Source organism: Coturnix japonica, chromosome 3 (genome assembly GCF_001577835.2).
Source record: "Coturnix japonica isolate 7356 chromosome 3, Coturnix japonica 2.1, whole genome shotgun sequence".
Taxonomy (NCBI): Eukaryota; Metazoa; Chordata; class Aves; order Galliformes; family Phasianidae; genus Coturnix; species Coturnix japonica.
This window is the reverse complement of record NC_029518.1, coordinates 40,835,325-40,858,002: the sequence shown is the minus strand read 5'-3', so window position 1 is coordinate 40,858,002 and position 22,678 is coordinate 40,835,325. Positions and strand designations below refer to the sequence as shown.

The window sequence follows — 22,678 nt, the reverse complement described above, 5'->3', positions numbered from 1 at the left end:
GCAGTGCTTCCCCATTTCTAGCACATGACAAACAATCTTCAATGCACTACAGGCACACAGGAAAAATTTACACCTTGGCTTGCCTGGCAGCAAATTTCTTAGTGAGCTAGTGACATAGACTGCTGTTTCATACAGTGGGTATGGATCTTGCATCGATAACGTTTTACCACTTCAATATACAACCGACAGGAAAAAAAAAAAATTGAATGTCAGTTCTGTGGCTTGAACTACAACTCTTTTTCTCCCTCGTTTATGTGTTCTTTTTTCTTCAGTCACTATTGTAAATGCGGGAAGAAAAGGAAACACCAGAACACCAACTCTTATATTTGATGTCTAAAGGATGATGTTGAGCAAAGGACTGTTATCCCAGACTGGGAATTTCTTCTTCACTTGCCACCACTTTGAAGTTTGCTCCAGAGTATGGATTAAACTCCATGATCTTCTTCCAAGTATAAGGACATTCAGAAAAGGTGGTGTATTTTTCTGTAAATATGAAATAAATTCATTTTTTTCTAAGTATGTTGTTTCCAGGAAGAAAGCGCTCTTTGATTTTGACAGAGAACAGATCAGCTTAATTGCACTATCCAGCTCAATGAGCTTTTATTTATTTGTTTATACATTTGAGCTATTTGTTCATTGGATGATTTTGGATAGTTTTGGAGAGGAAAATATGAATATATGAGCCTTTGCCCTTGGACCATCTGGACAAACAGAAGAACAGATGTCTCATGAGGGAGAGCACTGATCAGGGCAGCTGTTTTTGGATCAGAAGTGATAAAACTGGGAGTCTATCACCCTGGTCTGCTCCTCTTACCCAGCAACACTGCAGCAAAAGCTCTGCCCATTGAAGGTCTTTCTCAAATGTGGTAGCGCTCCTCCTCTCCTGTTATGCAGCTGTCAGTTCTTGCACAGGGTATTAGCTCTGCAGGTCAGATCATCCCACTGCCCATTGGTGCTTCTCTCCAGACCTGTGGTCTTGTGTCCCAGACATGCTGATTTTTTTCCATTCTAAAATATACTCTCTGCCTATTCCTGCAAGCCAAATCATCTCACCCTGACCAGGACCTAGGTGACTCAAGTTCCTTCTTCTCATTGTTACTTGTCATCTTTCTGGTTGAGGATAAGTTATTTGGGATACTGACAGGGATGTTAAGCTGTCTTGGGAAGATGAGCAAAGATGAGATGAGCTTTGTTTATAGAGGGAAGTATTAAATGGATCCTGTTGTTTGAAGTTGACCCAGAGCGGAAATGTTTGATCTCTGGCTCTGCAAGCAGATAAAGGGACATCTCACTCCCTTTCATCATGTATGACCTCCACCTAGTGCTGGGTCCAGGTCAGAGACAGACAATACCCTCCTTATAATGAAGAACTTCAGAAGATGTGATAATTGAACAGGACCATGTCATGGATAATGAAGAATTAAACAAAGGAAGCAAAGGAAATTGAGTTGTAAAGAGCCTTAGAAGATCCAAAACCAACAGATTTGGTGTGAACAAATTGAGGAGTGAACTTTCAAACTTCATACCACAAATGACTGATGCTAGCATTAAGTTTAGTGCTGCTGAATTACTACTACTCTTGCTTAACTATCTTATGAGCACTAATAGTTTCCCATGCATGGGGTTTTCCAGTCTTATGGGCACAGAATTCATTTCCTGTAACCACAGGCATACGTACTTCCTCTTCATTTAGAGAAGGAAAAGCTATATGTAATGGTAAGGCAAGTTATATAGTGAAACAAGACCAGTGCTGTGGGCAACAGAAGTTTATAATACACTACCTGCATTGTCATTACTTGCTGTAATGACTGATATTAGTTATTTCTCTGTCTTCACTATGAGCTAACTTTAGGATAAGGGTATTTTTTTATTCACTGTTTTGTATCTATGATGCAACGTTTGTGTTTCTGCTGACACAAATTTCCACATCAATAAAAAAAAAAAAAAAGAAAGAAAATACAAGCCAAATGTGTTTATTTTTTTCCGTGTAGTTAATGCAGTCAGATATATCTAATAAAACACAGCAGGCATAAAAGATGTGTACAGTGAGTTTCTTCTTTTTATCATTGAATTGCTGGAAAAAGATCAAACAGCTCATAGAAAATGAAGGATATTCTCCTTTCTTCATCTGTTGGAGACACAACATCTTGGGGATTTCAACCTTAGAATAAAGTCATTCTAAAGTCATTGTAGAGTCTCATATAGGATCAAAATGCAGATATTCAGTTACAGTTGGTGTTGGGATTTTCTACAAGTATTTTAAAGGTGTGTTGGTCTATTGTCAAACATAGCAAACCACAGAATGTATAGAAAGAGGGTAATGCAGTCAGCTGAGTTTTGCAGCAATAAACATTACCTTAAAGCAATTTTAAGTGGATGATCATATTTATTTTGCTTTTTAGGAATGATTGTAGCTTTAATATTGCACTTGTAATATTTCTAATGTGCATACTGCTTTCCAGGAGAGGGCAGTCCATACCCAGGATCAGTTGTTTTCCATTACGCTCTTAATCCAAGGAATATAATTAGAAACTCGAACGTAAACTCCAGGTTTCATGGGTTGGGCACAGCCAAGGCCCCAAGAGGTGACTCCGTGTTGGACAAATCTGTCTTGGTCCAGACAAACCAGAGGTCCTCCACTGTCTCCCTAAATAGAGTGAGAAAAAACAAAATGAGAGCTTAAGATGTGAAGAGTGGTGTTCTCACAGGAAGTACAGAAATGGAACTACGTCTTGAATGAGAGGCCCCCATATGTTATAAGAAAGCACTAGAGCTATAGCCAGGGAGTTTTCTCACGTGTGCTGTTGAGCAGTGTTATTATAACCAATGCTGATGGGCACAGCCCTTTCTTACCTGGCAGGTATCTGTGCCTCCATGAATATTCCCAGCACAGAGCTCATGTTTTTTGACTCTCCCATTCAAAAATTCGGGGCGGTTGCATATTTTATTCTCAATTACAGGGAAGCCAGTTTCCTTTAAATAGCCTTCACCAGGAGTTCCTTTGCAAGTAAACAAAGTAAATTGTAATTAAAAAACCCCAGCAAGTTAAATGACAAAGATACATCAGCATAATCATGAAACAAATATCAGGATAGGAATAAGCAGTAAAATAAACAGTGTTTATGAACACGCTTTCCATGCACACATAGAGCAATTCCAAAATCAGTAAGCATTGTCAGTAGTACCATAGTACCTTTTAACACCCATCAAAATACACAATACAGCGATTGCCCTTACTGTTCTCACAGTGAATACAGATGGGTCATTCCCCAACCGTTTTATTTATCTGGGTCTGAGAATACCTCTCTGTGTAAGAAAGGAGGAAGGAAGCAGCCAGTAGAAAATGTTGCAGTGGACAGAAGCAAGGAGGCAGAAAAGATGTGATTCTCTTCTCAGCCAAGACAAAGTGGGAGGTTTGAAGATGGGAGCATTTTCATATTCAAATGAGATCTTCTTAACCTGCCTAATTGTGAGAAACATCATTTGAGAAAACAAGCAAACTCACATTATATATTAAGAAAATTGCCTACATCTACAAAAACTTTCCATCTGACTGTGTGAAAGCCTACTCAGGGGAAAAGCAGAGTGGACTGAGAAATAAAACCAAGTATGTGCTTAGCTCTGATTCCTCTCTTTTTGTATTGGTTTTTGGTGTTCCCGTGTCTGTTACTTAGACAGGATTCTTTTAGAGTCTAAATCAGAAGGAGGCTTTAGAAAGAAAGGCAGTCCCTTACAAACTAGGATGTAAAATGCTTGCATGTAGGTTTTTTGGGGGGGTGTTTGTGGCACAGAGAAGGTAAGTATACTTTAGATACAAATATACACCAAGCTCCAAAGATTGAGTGTTAATTCTGTCTCACCTTTTGTATCTCCCCAGCCTGTTACATAGCACTCCTCTCTTCCTCCTAACACAGCATTTTCTTTCGGCAAGCAAACAGGGATTACCTGATCAGTGATGACTGCTGGGCTGAAAGAAACAAACAAAAGACTCACAGGAGGTCAGTCATTAGATCATGTATCCACGATACCACTGTTGGTTTTTTTTTTTCTAAGAGGATTTTATACAGTCAGCCTTTTCTTTTCCTTGAAATTCTGAGGTAATGTTTTTTTTCTGACCACTTATATTTTAGGCTCTAATCCGACAGAATACAATACACACACAAAAAAAGACCTGAAATGGAGAATGGTTCAAAAGGAAAAGATAGTAAAAATACTAAAGTAAATCCAAAATAAAGTGTTCACATATGGTTAAAATGCAGACAACAAAGCCTACCTTGCTCTGCCTGCCCTCAGCCTCACTATTTGTAGGTCATTTTCAAACTCTTAGCATATAGCAGAGGCTGAGTCATTTTTACTTAATTCTGTGTGCAGATTCTTAGGTTCAATTAACAAGCCACTTTAATTGTGCTGTGTTTTGGATTTTCATTGCAGGCAGAGAAAGCAAAGAATAAGTGCACGTTCACATCTGCTTGTAGCTATGTAGATGTATTCCTATCAATTGCATAGCATGCTGAAGTTTCAGACCAACAGAAACAGATGAAAGAAGTGCTAACCTGGGTATTGCATCAAAAGCATGTATTGCTTGCCTGCAATAAGGACAACATGCTGGAAGAATTCTCCCCACTCTATCATGGAAAAAGTATTGAGTCACAGTGTGCTGCAATTGTAGCTTTCAATCTTTGTTTCATTACCAAGATCAAAGTGTATAGGGAAAGTTATGGAGTGAAAGCTTTACAGGCACAACCTTCTCCTGTTCCACTACCTCCACTGCACTTCACAGCAGAGGGCTCTGAGCATACTGCTAGAGCGTGTCACCATCTCTAGCCCTCCTCCTCCCACTTCAAAGCGGCCCTTTCCCCTTCCTGAAGCCCTGTAACTGAATCACCTTAGCATCCACTGGAGCTTCTGTAGAAAGAGAAGAGAGGGTCATGGTATGCATAGAAACACACACTTTCATAGCACCAGCAAATGACCACTGCTTAGTTAAAAGCAGGCAAACCAAAGTTTTCCTGTCAGAATGAAGGAAGGCTTCAGGCGAAAGGATACCTCCTCAGTTTTAGTAGAGCAATGTCCGCCCTGTGAGGCTCCTTGAACAGCTTCTCAACATCTCTTTTCTGTACTGATGTTTCTAAAGCTCTTTCTTCATGCAATCCAAGGTATACTTTATACGAAGATGGCCGTGATGACCTATTGGAAATGATTGCACACAGTGAGCAGATTAATGCATGTCCAGGACACAGGACACTTCTGATAATGTTGGGCACCTAGTTCTGTCAAAAACAAAAAAGAAACCCAGCTTTGGAGTAAACTTATTTTTGTAATTCCTTATTATGGCATGTTAAACCAAGGCTTGCTATGTGCACTAGCTGGTGACAGTTACTACTCAGCACTCTCTGGTTTTCAGTCAGAACTGCTTTAATGAATGATGAATAGTTTTGGTTATTGGGCCAGTCTTATTTCCCCTGTTATTTTCTATCTCATGTAAGAAAATGCTGTTGCAGTCTATAACAGATACTTACTTTTCTAAGCAGTGAGCAGCAGTAAGGACCCACTGTGGGTCTATCAGTGTTCCCCCACAGAAATGCAAACCATAACTGTAACAGAGCAGAAAGACATGAAAAAAGCATGGGTTTAAGGTGGTGAATTCAGCTGTAGATTGCCATAGTTCATCAGATAATCCTTCCAGCATTGCCTTTACAAACTAAATAACTTATTCTGCATTTTTACAAGAATGGCTGTACCTTGTCCGGAGACTGATTTGCCAGGGCCAGGAGTGTGGATGTGAAATACACCCAGCAACAATCCTTTGAGCACACAGCTTTGGTCTGGTCTTGGCCTTTCCACACTCATACTGAGCAGGAGCTACAGAATAAGAAAAAAGAACGACTGTGAGGAACTTCAGAGTATTTGCTGTACATTCTCTACGCACTCAGAAAACTAAAAGGTGAAACTCTTACATTTTTCTATTCAGCTGCTCTGTAGTAAGTTATACGCTATACATCATCTATGTTTTGTTAGATTTGTCTCATTTAAAATGCCAGGTAAATCTTTTTTTGCATAACTTTCCAAGTTCTCAGCAAATTACAAATGAATAGAACTACAATGAGGTAGGAAAAAGAAAAAGGAATGGAACAAAGAAGGAAACAATTAAATCCTCCCAACACCTTTAAATGTATTCTTACAGATGACAGCAATGCAGAAGCCACACTGCCAGCTGTATTCAAACTAAATATAGTGACACAGCACATGAAATTCAATCACTGTCTCTGTGGAACAACACTTTGTCTGCTCTTATCCCAGGCTCTTCAAATGACTGCATTATTCTAGAAGGGTAGATTTTGGTTAGCCATGGGAAGATGACCTAACAAGAAGGCATTTATATTTGTTGTTAACAAAAGTAGCTAACTACAGAAGCTAAAAGCAAAAGCCATGTTTCCTCTGCTCCTTTACTGAGCAGACTGGAAAGTTACACTAAAAAGAACTTCAAAATGAAGTAAATGATCTTGTGTAAATGCTATTTTCCCTCAAGATTTCCAGCCCAAAACTTTCCAGGCAGTAATATCTTTACAGTTATGCTTTGTATGTATTATAGAACAGCTTTCTTATTCTTGTTTGTTCTATATTTGGGTTTTGATCAGAGATATGTAAATACAGAATCATGTTTTCCAACCAGCTATGCCACGTGACCAAGCAGGGTAATTTTTCCAGGACCAGCCCTATTTTGAAATATCTGGCAAAACCTCCATGAGCTTTGGTGGACTCCAGGTAAGTCTGTTGCTGTGTTTGAGAATTCCAAGGAATAAGCATTTTTCTTAAGAATTCAGGCCTTGGTGTTGAGCATTACTTCATTGCAGCCTTAATTTCCTATCTGAAGCTACTGCACTGTCTTAGAGCTGTCTTTCAGATTAATCACTGAATGTTGTCCAGTAGTCATAAAAGGTAATAAGAAAGGGAGGTGCTAGTCTTAAAAGGAATAATTACGGCACTTGGGAATGTCACAGTACTCCCAGGCTTTTCTTGGGTCGGTTGTGTAGCACCAAGGTCCATTCACATCTCCATCAGGGTTCCTGCAATACTGTAAAAAATAATGAAGATATTAACTATTAACAACCTTATTGATCTTGTCCCAGAATGGGGATTTCTAGAGCACTACAGTGCCTATTTCCACTCCCACTGTAGTTGGTAGGAGCTGTAACATCAGCTCTAAGGTCTTTTCACAATCAGTCTGTTTGCATGACTGTGAGGCATCAGGAATTGTATAGGCTGCTCTTGCACAACTTGGTGATGTCTATGAGTCCCAGGGCTGGTTTGCAGTCTTCATCTTCACACAGGGTGTCTAGTTAGCTGAATTATTGTTTAGGGTTCTATGGCCATGCTGTCTGATCTCCATTTAGAGCAGACACATCATACAATTGCATGCACTCATATGGAGGAATGTGAATTTAGTCACTGTCATCTGAAAGTTAGTCCCACCAACTGCCCGTGTGTCCAGTTATCACCCTAAAATATAGCAAGCAAGACTACTTGGCCATGCAGCAAGATCTCACTTCTACAGGCTTAACACAGTTCTGATCTTTCAGAGCATCTTCATCCTCTTCATCAATTTAAGAAATACTACGACAGATATTTTTGTAGTTAGCTTCCCTACTCTGAATTATGACCACATATCATAGGAAAAAGAATGGGATAGTTGCTTCTATTTCACAGGAATCCCAACCAATTACTCTATTCAAGAATTAATAAGTCATGACAGGCAGCTTTTCATAGAGCATTTCCCCAGTCTGAGCTGTTATTCAATACAGGCTATATGATGCTATCAAAGAAACAGCTAAATCTATGTCTAAAATCAAGTACATGGAGGAAAAAAATATTGTTCAATCTGGCAACATCAAACAACTTTTTAATATCATATATGTAGCTCATCACAAACTGGACAAGTACTGTATATAAAATGTTACAAGTCTTAGCAGCCACTGGCTAGAAAAAAGATCTTTTAATGGGTACTTACATGAGGACTACGTTAGAATTGAAGGTTATAGACAGGGAGTGAGTTACAGAATGGGTCAGAAGCATGGATATCTGTGCATGATAGGCTGTGGCAGTGGCTGGAGTACTTTGTGGAGGATGAAATTAGTAGAGGCTGAGGACTGCAGTCTATCAGGTATATAGTCAAAGGCACTAGAGCTGAACTTGAATCCCTCAACAACTCACCTGTTGCTGTTGCTACTGAAACCTAATAACCTAGGTGTTGGGTCTTTTTTCTGTCAGAGGAGGAAAAGTACTGCCAAAGACCAACTCCAGATAGTCTTCAGCAGTAGGAAAAAGCAAACACTCATACAAAGCCCTTTGGTTATGCTGCAAAAGCATTTGACATTGCTGCTAGTCATCTCTGTTTGTCCCAGTGAAGAACAGACTGCTTGTGTCAACAAGAATTAACACAATCAGGTTCTTGGAATGAACTGAAGAAAATAATTTACAAAGACTTGACATAAAGTGCTTACTGAGAGACCACAAAAAAGACAGGAAAAGCTCAATGACACAAAGTATTAAATGAATAACTGCTTACATTTTTTTCCAGGCCTGATTTTGGATGGGTCCTTGGAGTGAAGTAGTCATGTTTATGCGGTGTCTGAGAACTCCACTCTTGACAAGTCCTGCCCCTTGCAGTTCTTGCTACTGTGCCACGATAATCTATACCGTTTGAATGAATGCAATCTGTGAAGAAAGAGGTAAAGAAAAAAACTGTTAGCTGTCGGCAATTGGGTCACACCCATACTTGATGGTGGTGAAGCAGGAATAAATTTGAGGAAAAGCTATTTGAACTTACACATCTTCCTTAATGTATATACATGGAAAGAAGGACAAAGTAGTGTCAGTGATAGCTAGCAATCACATTCTGATTTGTTTTCATTTGCAGTTTTTTCTTCATTACTATGATAGGCGTAGATTAAAGAAGCTCACATTCACTTAACCGTTTTTGACTCCAGGAACCAAGACCACAGAGATCATGCACTCAAAAAATCTTTTTTCTTACAGATGTTAATGCCTACCCATCATATTTTATATTATGCAAATAGGTCATAATGCATATTCAGGAAAAACTATTAATTTTCAACCTCAAGAAAGTGACAGAACACAAAATGAAAGCTGTAGCACTCTTAACATCTACTGGACAATGAAGCTGCATTTGAACTAAGTTCAAAAAGCCAGCTGTTCTCTGGTGGGAAATGGAGCCCAGAAAATGTGAATGCATGGCACGTGAAAATACGCTTTCAGAACATTTGCCAGCAAAATGCCATCACTTCTATATTTGTTGTCATTGCTCATAGCGCTCCCACCAGAGTGGTTACTATCAGTCATTTTTTTTCCTTGTGCTTCCAGCATTGCCAGATGTAATAGTTAAAAATATCCTACGTTACTCTAAAATCACATGCAGAAACTATCATACAAATTTTACAGGAAAGTTCAGAAAATGATGGCTATGGATAAGGTGTTATGTTCTGAGATTGTTTAGGACTCTGCCTTTCATCCTCATTCAACTCTATGATTTTTACATATAAATGATCTTCCTCGTTACAAGTGTTCCCAGGGAAAGTCTTCTCACCAGGATTTGGTTCCAGAGTTGTCTGAGGAGGTTTTGGTAGAGTCATCTGGATATTGTCACTACATCTCTTCAGGTTGCAATACTCCCATCTCACACTTGGGTCAGTAGTGTAGCACCATGGGCGGCTATCAGCATCTGGGTTTCTGCAGTAATTCTGCCTCAGGTCCCTACAAAGGCAAACATACTGTGTGCCTATCTATGCCACAGGCCTGAGAAGAACTTGATAGAACATTTTAGAAAGCAGGCCTGGTACAAAGATCATGTATAATGGCTGTCAGAAATCATATTTTCAGCATAAAGAAATGAAGAAACATTTGTAGAAAATTTAATTTCAACGGGTATTATTCACTGTTTAAGGCATATAGTAATAATACTGTTTGCAAATCCAGATAAGTAAATGCACATGCTTTAATGTATATCAATCCCTTTTAGTCTTTCAAACAAAATATTTATTCTTAAGAAGAAAGAGCTTTTTGAATAAATAAATAACAAAAACCAGGAATAATGAAATGACTTGTTTTCTCCACAAACAAGTAATGAATGGCAAACTAGGAACCTAAGACTTCAACTCATGAAGAGTCTGATGTATAGAAACTGTTCATTTCAGTATAAGGTAACGTTTATGAAAACTTAATTTCTTAAAAGTAATGTAGAAACAGAATTAATTAGCATTCTGAAGCATAATAGTGACAACTGAGTGTTGTTTCAAGGTGAGATTAATAGAAAATTCCAGATTTAGAAAAAGAAAAAAAAAAAGAGAGAAGGAATAATGACTTTTAACAAGTATATCCCCTTCAAATCACTGTTGTGTAAAGGTGCGGCAAATAAAAATGAATTCATGAGTGATCATTCTTGAATGAAACACAGAAATGAGAAATGCACATACGCATTTGGGAAGTGTTCTGAAGTTTTATTGTGACGGTGTGGTGACATTGAGTTCCAGGCTTGACATTTCTTCCCTGTGATAGTGAAAGATGCTGTACCACGATAACTCACGCCATTGCCCTGGTAGCACTCCTCAGTTGCTTGAGCTTGCTCAGGCTGATCAACAGCTGTAGTGAATAATAAAAACCTGTTAGCATTACAGAGTGTGACAGCAATAATACAGCCGAGCAGTCACCTAAGGTTTCTTGCAACCAAACACAATGGCACAGCACTTCCATAATGCGAATGCCTCCTGTTGTTCTTACCAGGGGTGTCTGGCTCTTTCCCATCACAGGAGGGGATGGTGCAGTATTCCCATCGAGCAGTTGCATTCGTGGTGTAACACCATGGCATCTTCTCACCATCTGGGTTTCTACAATAGTTTTCCTCTAAATTCCTGAAAAAGAAAGGTTGGCTGAAAAAAGTCTCTCATGGAAACCTGATAATGGTTATGAACAAGGAGGAAGTGCGTCTTGCTTCCTAGATTACTGTTGCATTTACTGGTTCATTTACTAGATGAAGAATTGCAGTGCACCAGTGTTTTGGATGTGCTAAACCAGATGTCTGCTAGATGGACATATGACTTCATTCAGTACTTTGAGGCATACAGCAGGAATGCAGAAACACAGGGTGAAAGAATCCAGCCACGGGCAAATATCATAGTAATACTTTTCTCATTGTACTTTGTTTCACTTGAGCAACAATGCAGTAGAAGGATGAACTGAAGAAGGAAAAAGATAACTAAGCAGAGCTTGAAAATCAGAAGAAGAGATGATCATATATAAGAAAAACAAAGTAAACAGAAAAACAATAAATGTGTGAAAAATTAACTGAAAAGATGGAATCCTACAGGTAATGAACTCCAGTGTAACACAGGGACTGTGCATACCAGATGAAGAAAAATGAAGTGTTTCTGTGCCTTGGTACTTCTCATACACACTGAATAGAGGAGAGCTTTCACTTACTTGCAGGGATAGTTTTCAGGAGTGCGAGCGTGTCGGTGAGGAGATTGAGAACTCCAGCGCTGGCAGGTATTCCCTGATTCAGTAACAGATATTGTGCCTCGATAGTCTTCTCCTCTTCCTGACAGGCACTGACGCCCTGGTGCAGGTACAGGTGGGGGTGTTGCTATTGCAGAAAGAGGAAATCAAATTAAATATGGCCTTCTAAAAATACAAGAAAAACAACAACAACAAAGACAACAAAGCTCTTAAGAGCTCTAGAGTGAGGTAGGAATTTTAGCTTTCTTTACAGGTAAGGTTTAACGATCAAAATATTTGGAAAGCTCAAAATGAGGAGAAAACATCTTTTCTCTCTCCCATTTTAACATTCAGACTCCCAGAAGGGCGTTTGTATCTGCCCCTTTACAGCAGCCAGAAACAACACAACCAATGCTAGCAGCCCCGTCAGAACATAGCTGAAAAGTGAGCAAACAACACTGTGAAGAAAACTGGGGTGAATGTGGCAGGCACATCAGTGACAGATACAAGTGTTGGTGCAAACCAAAAGATGTGTACACAACCTGGTGAGAGTTAGGGACAGCAAGGATGAGGTCTGGTGAGAAGACCCAGGGGAAAAGTATTGTGGCAAGGACAGGCCCTCAGAGGAAAAGGAAATTGAACTGGGAGAGCAAAAATTCCCCTAAAAACAACCAAAATTTTTTTGGAATGAACAAAAATTTCATCAAAAAGGGAATACAGAAGGAGTACCAGAATCACTGGCCTGGAGAAACACATGGAGGATGTGCTCCAGGAAAAAAAACAAACAAACAAACAAAAAAACAAAAATAAATTAGAAATACCTATGACAGACAACTCTAGTCTCAAAAGAACCATTAGAGGCTCATTTCAAGTTTATCTCTTTTTTCTTTCTTTCTTACTTTCTTTCTTTTTCTTTTAATGTCTTGGTAATTAAAAATTCATCAATTTGGTAATAAAAAGTCATCAGTCTTTTATTCTTTCTTTTATTTTGAAGGCTTAATCTACCTGTTCTAGTTCTTTGCACTACTCTGAATAAAAGATGTCTAGATGTCTTAATGTCTAAAGGCCTAGAAGTCAGACTCAACTGCAACGAGGAATGTCACAGAATTCCCAGCGTTTATTCGGGTTGGTAGTGAAACACCAGGGCCGAGGTTCACCATCAGGATTACGGCAATAATTCATCTTCAGATCCTTCTCTGGAAAACTGAACAGGAGAAATTTTAAACAAGTTTTAAGGTTTTAAACAAGTCACTAATGGCTGGCTGTGACAATTAGCCTCTCTGGGGTAAAGTGGTCTATGGGCCACCATGGTGATAAACAACTTACTTTTCAGGGAGGTATCCATGAGAGTGAGGCTGCTGGGAATCCCAGCGTTGGCACTCAAGCCCAGACATTGTTGTTGCAACTTCTCCATGATAGTTTTCTCCACTGCAGTGCATGCACTCCACTGTAGGAACAAGTTTAGAATGAAGACAAGAGACAGAGATTTCAAGTGGAACTTATCTGTAAACAAATTCATCTCACTTGAAGATCAAGAGTCTAATCAGAACACAAGGCTGGAAGACAATAATTTTTGTCAAAGTTTGTCGATGACTTGAACTAACTGGTTAAAGTATTCTATGAAAAATATATACTATAGAATATAGTTTCCAAAAGAGATGAATTTAAACTGCTGAACTATAATTGAAAATCTGTTCCTTGCTCCTAGTGTGTTTTATTTACTTTTGCACTAGCAACCATCATTTCTAGTTCTATGATTATGGTCTGAGAATACATTTATCATCCTTCTGTCTAGGGAAATTGCTCTAGTATAGGTGACTTGGGAGATGTATTTGTGGTCCGTGTAAAAAAAAAAAATCCCTTTGGAAAGTTCCAGATTGAACTAACCTCAAATTTGGAACAAATATGGAACGAAAATAAAAATATCTAAATAACTACTTGTTTTTGAACAAATCATCTAAACAGGGGGGAGAAATCATATATGTATCCTCACCTTCACATTCTGGGATGTTACAGTAATCAAATCTGGTATTAGGATCTGTTGTGTAACACCAGGGTCCTTTTTCATCATTATCAGGATTTCTACAGTAATTTTCCTCCAGCCCTGCGTTGGGGTATTTTTCAGGTGTGTAACTGGAACAGAAGTAAAATGGGATTAGAGAACAGGAGAAATGTCACTGCTGTTCAGTTGAGGACTTTAGAAGTGAAATCTCTGAGGAGCATTTTGAAAATGTCATTCATTAGAAATCTCCTAATTGCTACTGAGTGCCCTAAGTCAAGGGTTAGAAGTGTCAGAGCAGCAGACTTCAAGAAATTTGTTGTCTTTATGGCCAGTCATGTATTTAATACTAACATTTACTCTAAATGTTCAGTTTCCAATCATTTTCACTCAGCCAGGTACTTTTGTTCACTGAAACGCGAGAGTTCTCTGTGAGCAGAATATTATGCTATGTCAATAGCAGGTTACTAAGTAAACCCAATTGAGAGTTTTTCATTAAATACTTTAAATACTGATCTGTATATTGTCTATGGATTCACTGATAGAATGATTTAGTCTGTCTCGCTGGCTACATATGATATTTTTCAGTCAAGAGAAGATACTCTTGTCCTGAGACTGATGAAGATTCCTTGTTTCAACCAGCTGCTTCTCTGTCCAGCATTCTGCCCACGTAAGGATCAAAAAAAGTTAAACACAACTGCCAAGACTGAAAATGTCCCTTTGATTGTGCAGCTCCAATTCTAATTTAGATTAAAGAAGTGTAAGACATTATTTCGTATTAAGAATTTGAATATCAAATGACTTAGTTGTAAGACTACTCAGCACATACAAATGTTTTAGCAATATATCAGAAAAACATGAGTACATATGAAAACACCATACTTAGGTTTGTGGGGTGCAGTATCAGCCCACTTCTGACATGCCACACCCTTCTGAGTTTTGGCTTCTGTTCCTCTGTAATCCTTCCCTCTACCTTCCTTGCATTCTAGAAGATAAACTGAAATGATACATGCTTAATTAATTGGTATCATCACATATCCTTCTGAATTTAGCACATAAAAGTTATCTTTTTCTTTAAAGTTCAACATATCGCAAATGAGATTTAATTAATTCATGATAGCATGCTAAAGCAGTGACTCTGCAAGATAAAGACAAGTTATAATGGTTGAAATTTTATATTATACATACCTTTCTACTCTTAGCTTTTGAAACTTAGTAGTCCCTTCATGGAATAAAATAAAATAAAATAAAATAAAATAAAATAAAATAAAATAAAATAAAATAAAATAATAAAAGGAGGAGAGGGAAAGATAGGAGTTGATATGGTTCGGCAGCAATACTGGCTTGAAGCATTCCTGACTACCCACAGCATCTTCTTTTCCCAAGGATTCATCACATTGCCTTCACAGCTGCAGTAGTGCAACTGCTGGCATGGATATGATGTGAAAAAGACCTAATTTGAAAGAAAACGTTCAAAAAAATCTCATATTCTGTATAAAAAAATAGCCTCAATGAGGCTATGGGGAAAAAATGCAAAATGGTGAGTGGGGAATATCAAGCACTCATAGCCAAAGGAAACCAGCAGGATTTCAAACCCACATTCATTTGCCTTAACACAGATTACTGCACTACTTTTCCAACCTGTACTCCTTGTGGGACTCCTTGTTACAAAAGAAATGTATCAAAAAATACATCACAATAAGTATCTGTTTCAAGTCTGGTCTACAGTGCCAACTCAAGCAGTCGCAAGCTGTGTTCACCATCTCTAAACTGAGAATCTCATCAACTTTGTTCAGTTCTCAGACAGTAAAAGTAAATTGGTAAAATCTATTCATAATCCCCCTCAAATCCAAACTCAGTGGTCAAAGTATTTGCAAATCTTTCTTAATGTTACTACCTTTTGTGTTTATTAGCAGACAAAAAAATAATTTTTGTTAGTCCCTTATCTGGTCAGTTAAGGGGCTTTTTTAAGTAGGCAATTTTTTCCTAAAAATTCTAGACTGAACTGTCACAACAACCCAAGTTCATTTTTTTCAATAACTTCAGCATTCATCAATTCTCTCCTCCACTCAATACTTTTTAATGCACATGGTTTAGTTCATCAACCAGTTCCTCTCTTTTAGCAGAAATAAAGTAATCTCTCTTTTAGGTTGTGCCCTGACTTGTCTCTGTATTTATGCAATGTCCAAACACAATATTTTTGGAGACGAGTTATGCATCAGATTTTTTCAGCATCATTTATAGCAAAGGTGATGTATGAGCACAAGATAAACATAAATTTAGAGAAATAATGTCAATTTACACAAATCTACCTTGACAAAAATGAAAAGAATGAATGCATGAATCTTCTGTGTGCTGGTGGTTATTTTAGAACTGGATCTATGGGTCTTACCTTCATTTTGATGTGTATATATGGACAAGTTTACTCTAAAAGCTTTAACAGGAATTTCTCAAACATTTCTGCAATAGATTAACATTAAAAACCTAAAGAAATGAATCAGTTAAGTGCCAGTTTTTTCTGTTTGCATAAACTTTTGATCGTTTATATAACCTTTAAGTTTCATTCAGCAAGATGACAAATAACTAACTTTGATCCCCAATCTCAATCCTTGTTCCTTTGGGTTAACTATTTACAAACTGGAATGTGGAGAGCAATTTGCAAAAGCCAGTTTTAATTCTTACCGCTATTTCAATAACCCAGATAATTTTAACTTTCTGTAATATACCATTTTTACCACTAGAAAAATAATTATGAAAGCTGTCAATTTTGTACTAAATACAATACTTCCCTTTAAAAGCAAAATAATAATAAAGAAATCATATAGCAATTGCTTCCACTCTCAGTCTGGTTTCATCAGCAGTAGTGCAAAAAACAGCTGGGCACTTAATAGGAAATTCTTTGAAATTCAGTAGCTCCTAGGGACAGTGATATGATCCATCTGGGTGAAAACTACATTTTGCTTTGTGTTTTGTCAAGATATGTAAAAATTACATTGTCATTAGAATGAGAATGTATGGTAACTGTTGAGTCACAGCTTGAACCACTGATTGAGCTCTTGTGGAAAGGACTGGGTCAGCACTGGGAGCACAGGTGAAGGCAGTTCAGCTGTGTGACTGGAAGGGGTGAAGCCTGGCTGCACCTCTCTTAGACCTCATTTAAGGGCTGACTGCCACTGGGAATGATCTGGTGATTGCTCCTTGGTGAAGTTTTCCCTTGGGAATTTGGAATCTTCTGATAGTGGTGAGTACTCTTCTTTCCTTTATAGCATCTCTCTATTTTGTTGGTCCTTCTATCATCACAACTTTGTTGTAATAAAGGGATGTTCTACTATTGTACTGCTGGTCTGCTTTGACATGTTAGGTAAGGCCTTAAAGCTATCTAAGATTATATTCTGAGTGATAGTAGCTCTGGGTGTGAAACAGTAAAAAATGAAGTACTGACTGACTTGAAATTTGGGGGGAGGGGGGGAAGCGCAGCACTTTCCCGAAGATTATATGGATAAGGAAGATTGTGTAAGTGAAAAAGATTATATAAGGAAGGAAATCTTCAGGAAATCATGAAAAATACTAGCTTGTAAGGGCCCTTAGAGGTATTGGTCTAGTTCCCTATACAGCTTCTGAGAGCTTTGTCCAGTTAATATCTGTGAGGCTCCATAGCCTCTCTTGCTAGTGTGGTTGAGTGCTCACTCATCCTATTTCAGGATCTGTAGTCTGTACAAGTAGCTCTTCCTACTACCCTCAGTAGAAACAAAGAAGATGCAGCTATAGGTAACAGCTGGTTCAAAAAGAGAGGTAGATCAGGAACATTTAAGCACCTTCTTTACTCCTGACACTATCTGTGCTCTCTGAGAAACAGTAGTTTTTTGAGCCTTGTGGATCCCCAGAATTTAGGGAGCAGGAAAGATGTGGAGCACTTATCTAAGGGGAAAAATAGCTGGTACTACTGCTTCTCCATCTATGTGGCAGAAACCAGATATCAGAGGTCTGTTCTACCCACTTGGTGTGGTCCAGTGACCACATGGACCCCAGCTGCAATAGTGTTATGGTAGCCTTTCTCAAAAGGATATCTTGGTGAAGTCAGTTAATGTGTAAACATACTTCTTTTTTCATAAAGAACTGCGTTTGTTCTTCTGAACAGCACTGCTGTTTTGGTGTTCTCAGCCAGTGTTATACACTGTTGGTCTTTACTGGTGAATAAGAAGGCCCTGTTAAAATTAAGAGGAGAGAGCAAGGTAAGAAACAGTAGATGCACGTGTACATTATTTTCCTGAAGACTGTTTTTTAGCATTAAGTTATCATTGTGGAAACACTGCATTTTGGCAAGGTTTAAGATTCAGTAGTGCTTTGCAAAGCGCCAAATGTCCCATCTCCCAGTTTCAGTGCTGACATTAACTCCAAAGTCTTACTTTCATCTTGACTTTGAGAATGAGCCATATGAGAAAGCTATGAAATGGGTTAAAAAAGGAGCATTTATAATGTGCCAGAGACACCAGAGAACACATGCAAAAATGTTACTGATCATTCAAGGAGCAGGATATTTTACAGTATTCAGCAGTTACCAAGGAACAGATAAAACTCAACAAGCCAGCATCATAAGTTACTCTGTGATAACTGTTCTAAGTCGTTATTACTTGAAGCAGTGTAAGCACTTTGTATAGTACACTCATTTGTGTTTTTGGTGAGGGCCTAGGCTGGAAGTCTGAAAAATGAGAGTTGGTGATGTAGCCTTTACAACAGAATCTGAGGAAAACTCTTGATAGGCAAGTGATTTCTGTTGTTGACTTTTCTGATGCAACAAAGAGCAGCAGCAACATGGCACTGAGTGGGCAGGTCTGCACCAGTGGGCAAAAATGCATGAAATAATCACCACAAGGGTCTCCCTACCTTAAATAAAGGTCTGACAGGGAATCAAGGGCTGGAATGAGCTCTGTGGATCATCAGCATTCTGAGTTCAGAAAGCTATCCTGCAGAAGTGGTAGATCTGTGACTCATGAAGGCTAGTAAAGTAAACCTCCATGCCTCATGCAAGAGAACAGCCTCTCGCTGCAGTCACTGTTCTCCTTCCTCATTACTCCAGTTTTCCACTTTACAGCTGAGATTCAAGGAGCTTCTGAGGCTTAGATGTGGAATGCTTGGAGGTCTGAAGCTCAGAGCATTAGGCTCTTCTCAGGCAGAATCCTGATGATAAGCCAGTGGTATAGAGTGATAAACATCCTTCATGGTTCACGTTTCTAGTCCCTCAGTGCCTTGTTAAATGCAAGTGCAGAGGGAGTGCTTGGGCAGAAATAGGGCACAGGTTTAGATGGCTGTCTCTTTCTCAAGGTAAATAGAAGATACACAAGTTTGAATTCTAGTAAAACTCAGAATAGTTCATGTGTCTGCTGGGCAGTAGGTAAGGCATAACCATGTAGTTATTGCTGTTCTAAATTTCCAAGTAATTACTTATGACTCTTTATTGAAAAAAAGTGTCCTGGTAAAACCATGTCACACTGATTTTCTGTGTGTCAAACTGTGCATCGAGAGATAATGAATTCATTACAAATATAATATAGTTTTCTTATTTTTCCTACTTCTGCTCATCTTCATTTATGTCTCTGGGGCACTGACTTCCCATATCTCTGTATTTTTTCCAACATACTGCAGAAGCATGTATCACTCTAAAGTCCAGTCAATAAGTTGTCTACTCCATGATCTGTACATGTGTCTCCATCATCTGAAATATGTATACAGGACATAGCAGTAAAAATTACCTGCAAGGAAATTTTGTTTCAGTTTCACATTGCTCTGCACATTCTTCTTTACTGTTTGTCGTATAAGTTTGCTTCTTTGAGTTAAGCAGCCAAGCTCCCTCTGTCCTCACATAGCTGTCTAGTATGCTTCCTTGCACTAAAGGGAGAAAAAGAGAGAAAAGAGGTAAGAATGTGAATGCTGATGTAGTTAATTTCAAAATTTCATATTAAATCCTTTGACAACTAGTTGAACAACATGATTTAATTATAGCAATAAATCAGTTAATAGCTACAGAAAGATTTAGTTGTCTAGTCTGTTAGATGACTGTGTCACTAAAAACCCAGGGTGAGCAGGGCAGAGACTTGAACAGCACTTTGGTCATTTTGAGAGGCATTGTGGATGTCACAGACTTGGTATATAAGGCGATGGGAATAAAGAAGAAAAGAGAAAGTTACATGCTTTCTGTGACAGAAAGAACCTCCCGGCCCCATAGTTTGGAGAAAATAGTGGAATGAAACCCAGGAAATAAATGAAACATCAGTCTATTGCTGATATCTATCCACAAAGAGAACAAGAAAACATTTTGGTTACACTGTAGATGCTCTTTTTTCTCCCCTCCAGATGCTCTTGTGAGAAGCAAGCTGTTCTCTGTCACTGTGGTTTTCACTGTGGTCATTGTCTGTTCATCATTTTTAATGAATCTGGACTTGGTATTTGCTTAACTATCAAGGTAGTAGGTGTTTTCCTTTATTGCAGCTAATAACTGGTAAATAACTTCATTGTGTAGCCCCTGAGCTACAGCCACATGTAACATGTGATGCTAAAAGACACATCTAGGTTAACCAATAAACATTAAAAGAAAAAAGCTCAAGTACAATCCTCCTGAAAAGGAGTTTGCCATTTAGTGGCTTCTTTTTTTCTGTTACAATAATGTTATTTCTGAATGCTTAGATACACATTGTAGAACCATGATTTTCATGATTTCTGGCAGCAGGGTCACAGAGTTACAAGAGTCCTGTGATTTTTTTTTTTTATTTTATTATTATTATTATTATTTTACTGTTTCCTTATGAGATGAGCATATGACTTTACTGACAAACATTTGGCTATGAGATTTGTCCATTCTCCTTGGCGTCAGCCTCCAACAGGCAAGTGACTCATGGTCTTTGTGACACATCCCAGTCCTGCTCTGTGCACTGTTTTGTGTTCTGATTTACACATTTGCTGAATAAAAGGCATATAGAGTGTGAATTGCATGTGCCTCAGCTTCCCGCTTGTATGCGGCAAATACACTAGAAAGGAGGTCTTTCTTCATCTTTTTTTTGTGACTCGTTTCTTCCTGAGCCATTGCCCAATGGCAGTGGAAAGAGAAGGCAGCTTTATTTCACTCTATTCTACAGCCTCTGAGTAAGAAACTTTCCAGGGCTATTCATTAATTTACTTATTTTTAAATTGAGTAAATGTCTTTTAGACAACTATTTCTTCCTTTCCTGAGCAAAACTTCTGTAGTGTGAAACAGGCTCATGTACCTTTTGGTACAGCTAAATGCCTTCACCTGAGTGCTAGCTCAGGCAGCAGTTAACTAGCTACCCTAGATAACCAGCTGTAGCAGGAGGTTGGACTAGATGATTTCCAGAGATCCCTTTCAACCCCTTTGATTCTCTGGTTGTACTTTATGATCATTTTACATTTACAACAGATAGATGATAAATTGGACAAAAGAGCCAGACTTCATAGAATCAGAAAACTGAATGGCTTAAGTTGGAACAGACCTTAAAGACTACCTTGATCTGACAAACAACTTCCTCTCATACCACTGCAAACTCAGCGAGGTTACTGAATCTCTTTTTTTTCTGTATGTATTCTACTGAAGATATTGGCTTTAAAGGTTGACTAGCATCATGCATTAAAGCATAATTAAATGTAAAATGAAGTGAAAGTGGAAAATGATATAATAAAATTCGTGTGACAGGCTCGCTTATTACCACACCTATTTCAAACCAACGATGATATTAAGATGTAGTCAGTTGTGGGAAAAAAAGCACTGAACTGGGTTTAAAAAAAAAGGTCATACGCTGCACTGCTCCCCATAACAACAAGAAATTTAAGAATTCCTACTGTGGTGTAGCCGTATTTTGACATCTTGGTGTAATATTATAATTATGGTGTTATTTTAATAAAATGTTGGTTGGGTCATAGCTTCTTTCTGTTATAATTACATGGCAGGGTATAATGCTTTAAGAAAACAATAGAAATATATTATCAGAATAAAGATGTGATATATTTTCTTGCTACCCTTTTTCCAGCAACTGTGGAATTTTTCAGTGCTAAAAAGATGTATTACTCTTTTTTTTTTTTTTTTTCCCCTCAGAAATGCCAGTATTTACAGCAAATTTATGAAGGATTTGCAAACAGAAATGTTGCAGACAGAAGCCCAAGTGATATTTCTTTCCCTCCCCCATATGCATTCCTAATTAATTGAGACGTCTGCTTGATCTGAGTGAGACTGCTCTCCTACAAAAAGCATAGTTTAGAGATCAGGATTTAAATGAATTTGTTAGGTTGGGGCTTGTCTATAGTATTTCTAGTTGCTGAAGTCTACTCATATTTTTCTGTGACCTATTATATATTTCCCATTTACGTAAGAAAAATGTTACTGTATTTTATTGTTCCTTTCTTTTTGATACAAACTGGCATGCTTGGGAGTATATTTTAGTTGCATTTGTTCAATACTGTGTAGTTAGAGACAGGGCTCAAATCACATCATTGATTGATGCTCCTGATCATATAAAATGAAAAATTCCCTGTTAAGACCATGGCAGTGAAAAAAAAATGACGCTACAGGGTGTAAAGGAACTTTCTTCCACTTCGCTTGATCTTTTTTATGAGTGTGTGTAGTTCTACTTTTAGCAATACTTAACAAAATACATATACATTATTTATATATATATCACAGTATTCATTGATTACAGAAGGGGGGAAAAAAAACCACAAGAAAACAATACCAACCAACATTATTTGATTTCAGCTGGCTTTTATCCTGAGCAACTCGTGTCTTTTAAGCAGCCTGCTTGTTTACTGTGTCCCCATTTCAGGCCACTTGGCTTATTGGCAAGTGCTGGCCATTTGGCACCCTTGCAGAAACCAAGACTGTTGTTCTTCTAGTGTCTCCAGCAAACACCAGAATGACCATGGGTCTAACTTTTTTCACCAGAAGCTCTTGCCCATTGTCCGTATAACACATGGATTTGGTGACACACTTGCACAACATGGAATTTTCAAGTGTTTGGCCCCCTCTCTCCCACATAAGCAGAAGGAAAAAGACTCTTACCTGTGCTGAACAAGAAAAGAAGGAGCAAAGTGGCTTTGCTAATTCCCATTTTGGCCCAGCTGGTGGGTGCTGGAAGTTGTGTCTGTCAGTGCACAAAGTTTTATTGACTT

The 22,678-nt window shown here is 38.3% G+C and overlaps 2 protein-coding genes across 3 annotated transcripts in view; one reads left to right on the top strand and one right to left on the bottom strand.

The window, feature by feature from the left end:
* The window catches only part of SLC22A3 (solute carrier family 22 member 3), a 24,450-nt gene extending 22,167 nt beyond the window's left edge, over positions 1 to 2,283 (top strand). For both annotated transcript variants that reach the window (XM_032443292.1, XM_015858063.2), the window contains one exon: positions 273 to 2,283. In XM_032443292.1, coding sequence (XP_032299183.1) covers positions 273 to 330 — 58 coding nt within the window. In that variant the 3' untranslated portion in view covers positions 331 to 2,283. The remainder of the gene's footprint in view (positions 1 to 272) is intronic.
* Positions 1,958 to 22,678, bottom strand: LOC107311524 (plasminogen). Its single transcript, XM_015858062.2, has 19 exons — positions 22,569 to 22,678; positions 19,258 to 19,393; positions 17,606 to 17,712; positions 14,390 to 14,504; positions 13,502 to 13,641; positions 12,835 to 12,955; positions 12,594 to 12,712; positions 11,494 to 11,656; positions 10,795 to 10,925; positions 10,491 to 10,656; positions 9,605 to 9,771; positions 8,567 to 8,715; positions 6,982 to 7,075; positions 5,742 to 5,862; positions 5,520 to 5,594; positions 5,047 to 5,187; positions 3,861 to 3,967; positions 2,854 to 2,999; positions 1,958 to 2,647 (listed from the first exon to the last, which is right to left on the bottom strand). The coding sequence occupies exons 1-19, from the start codon at positions 22,615 to 22,617 to the stop codon at positions 2,486 to 2,488; spliced, it is 2,409 nt and encodes an 802-aa protein (XP_015713548.1). The 5' UTR covers positions 22,618 to 22,678; the 3' UTR covers positions 1,958 to 2,485.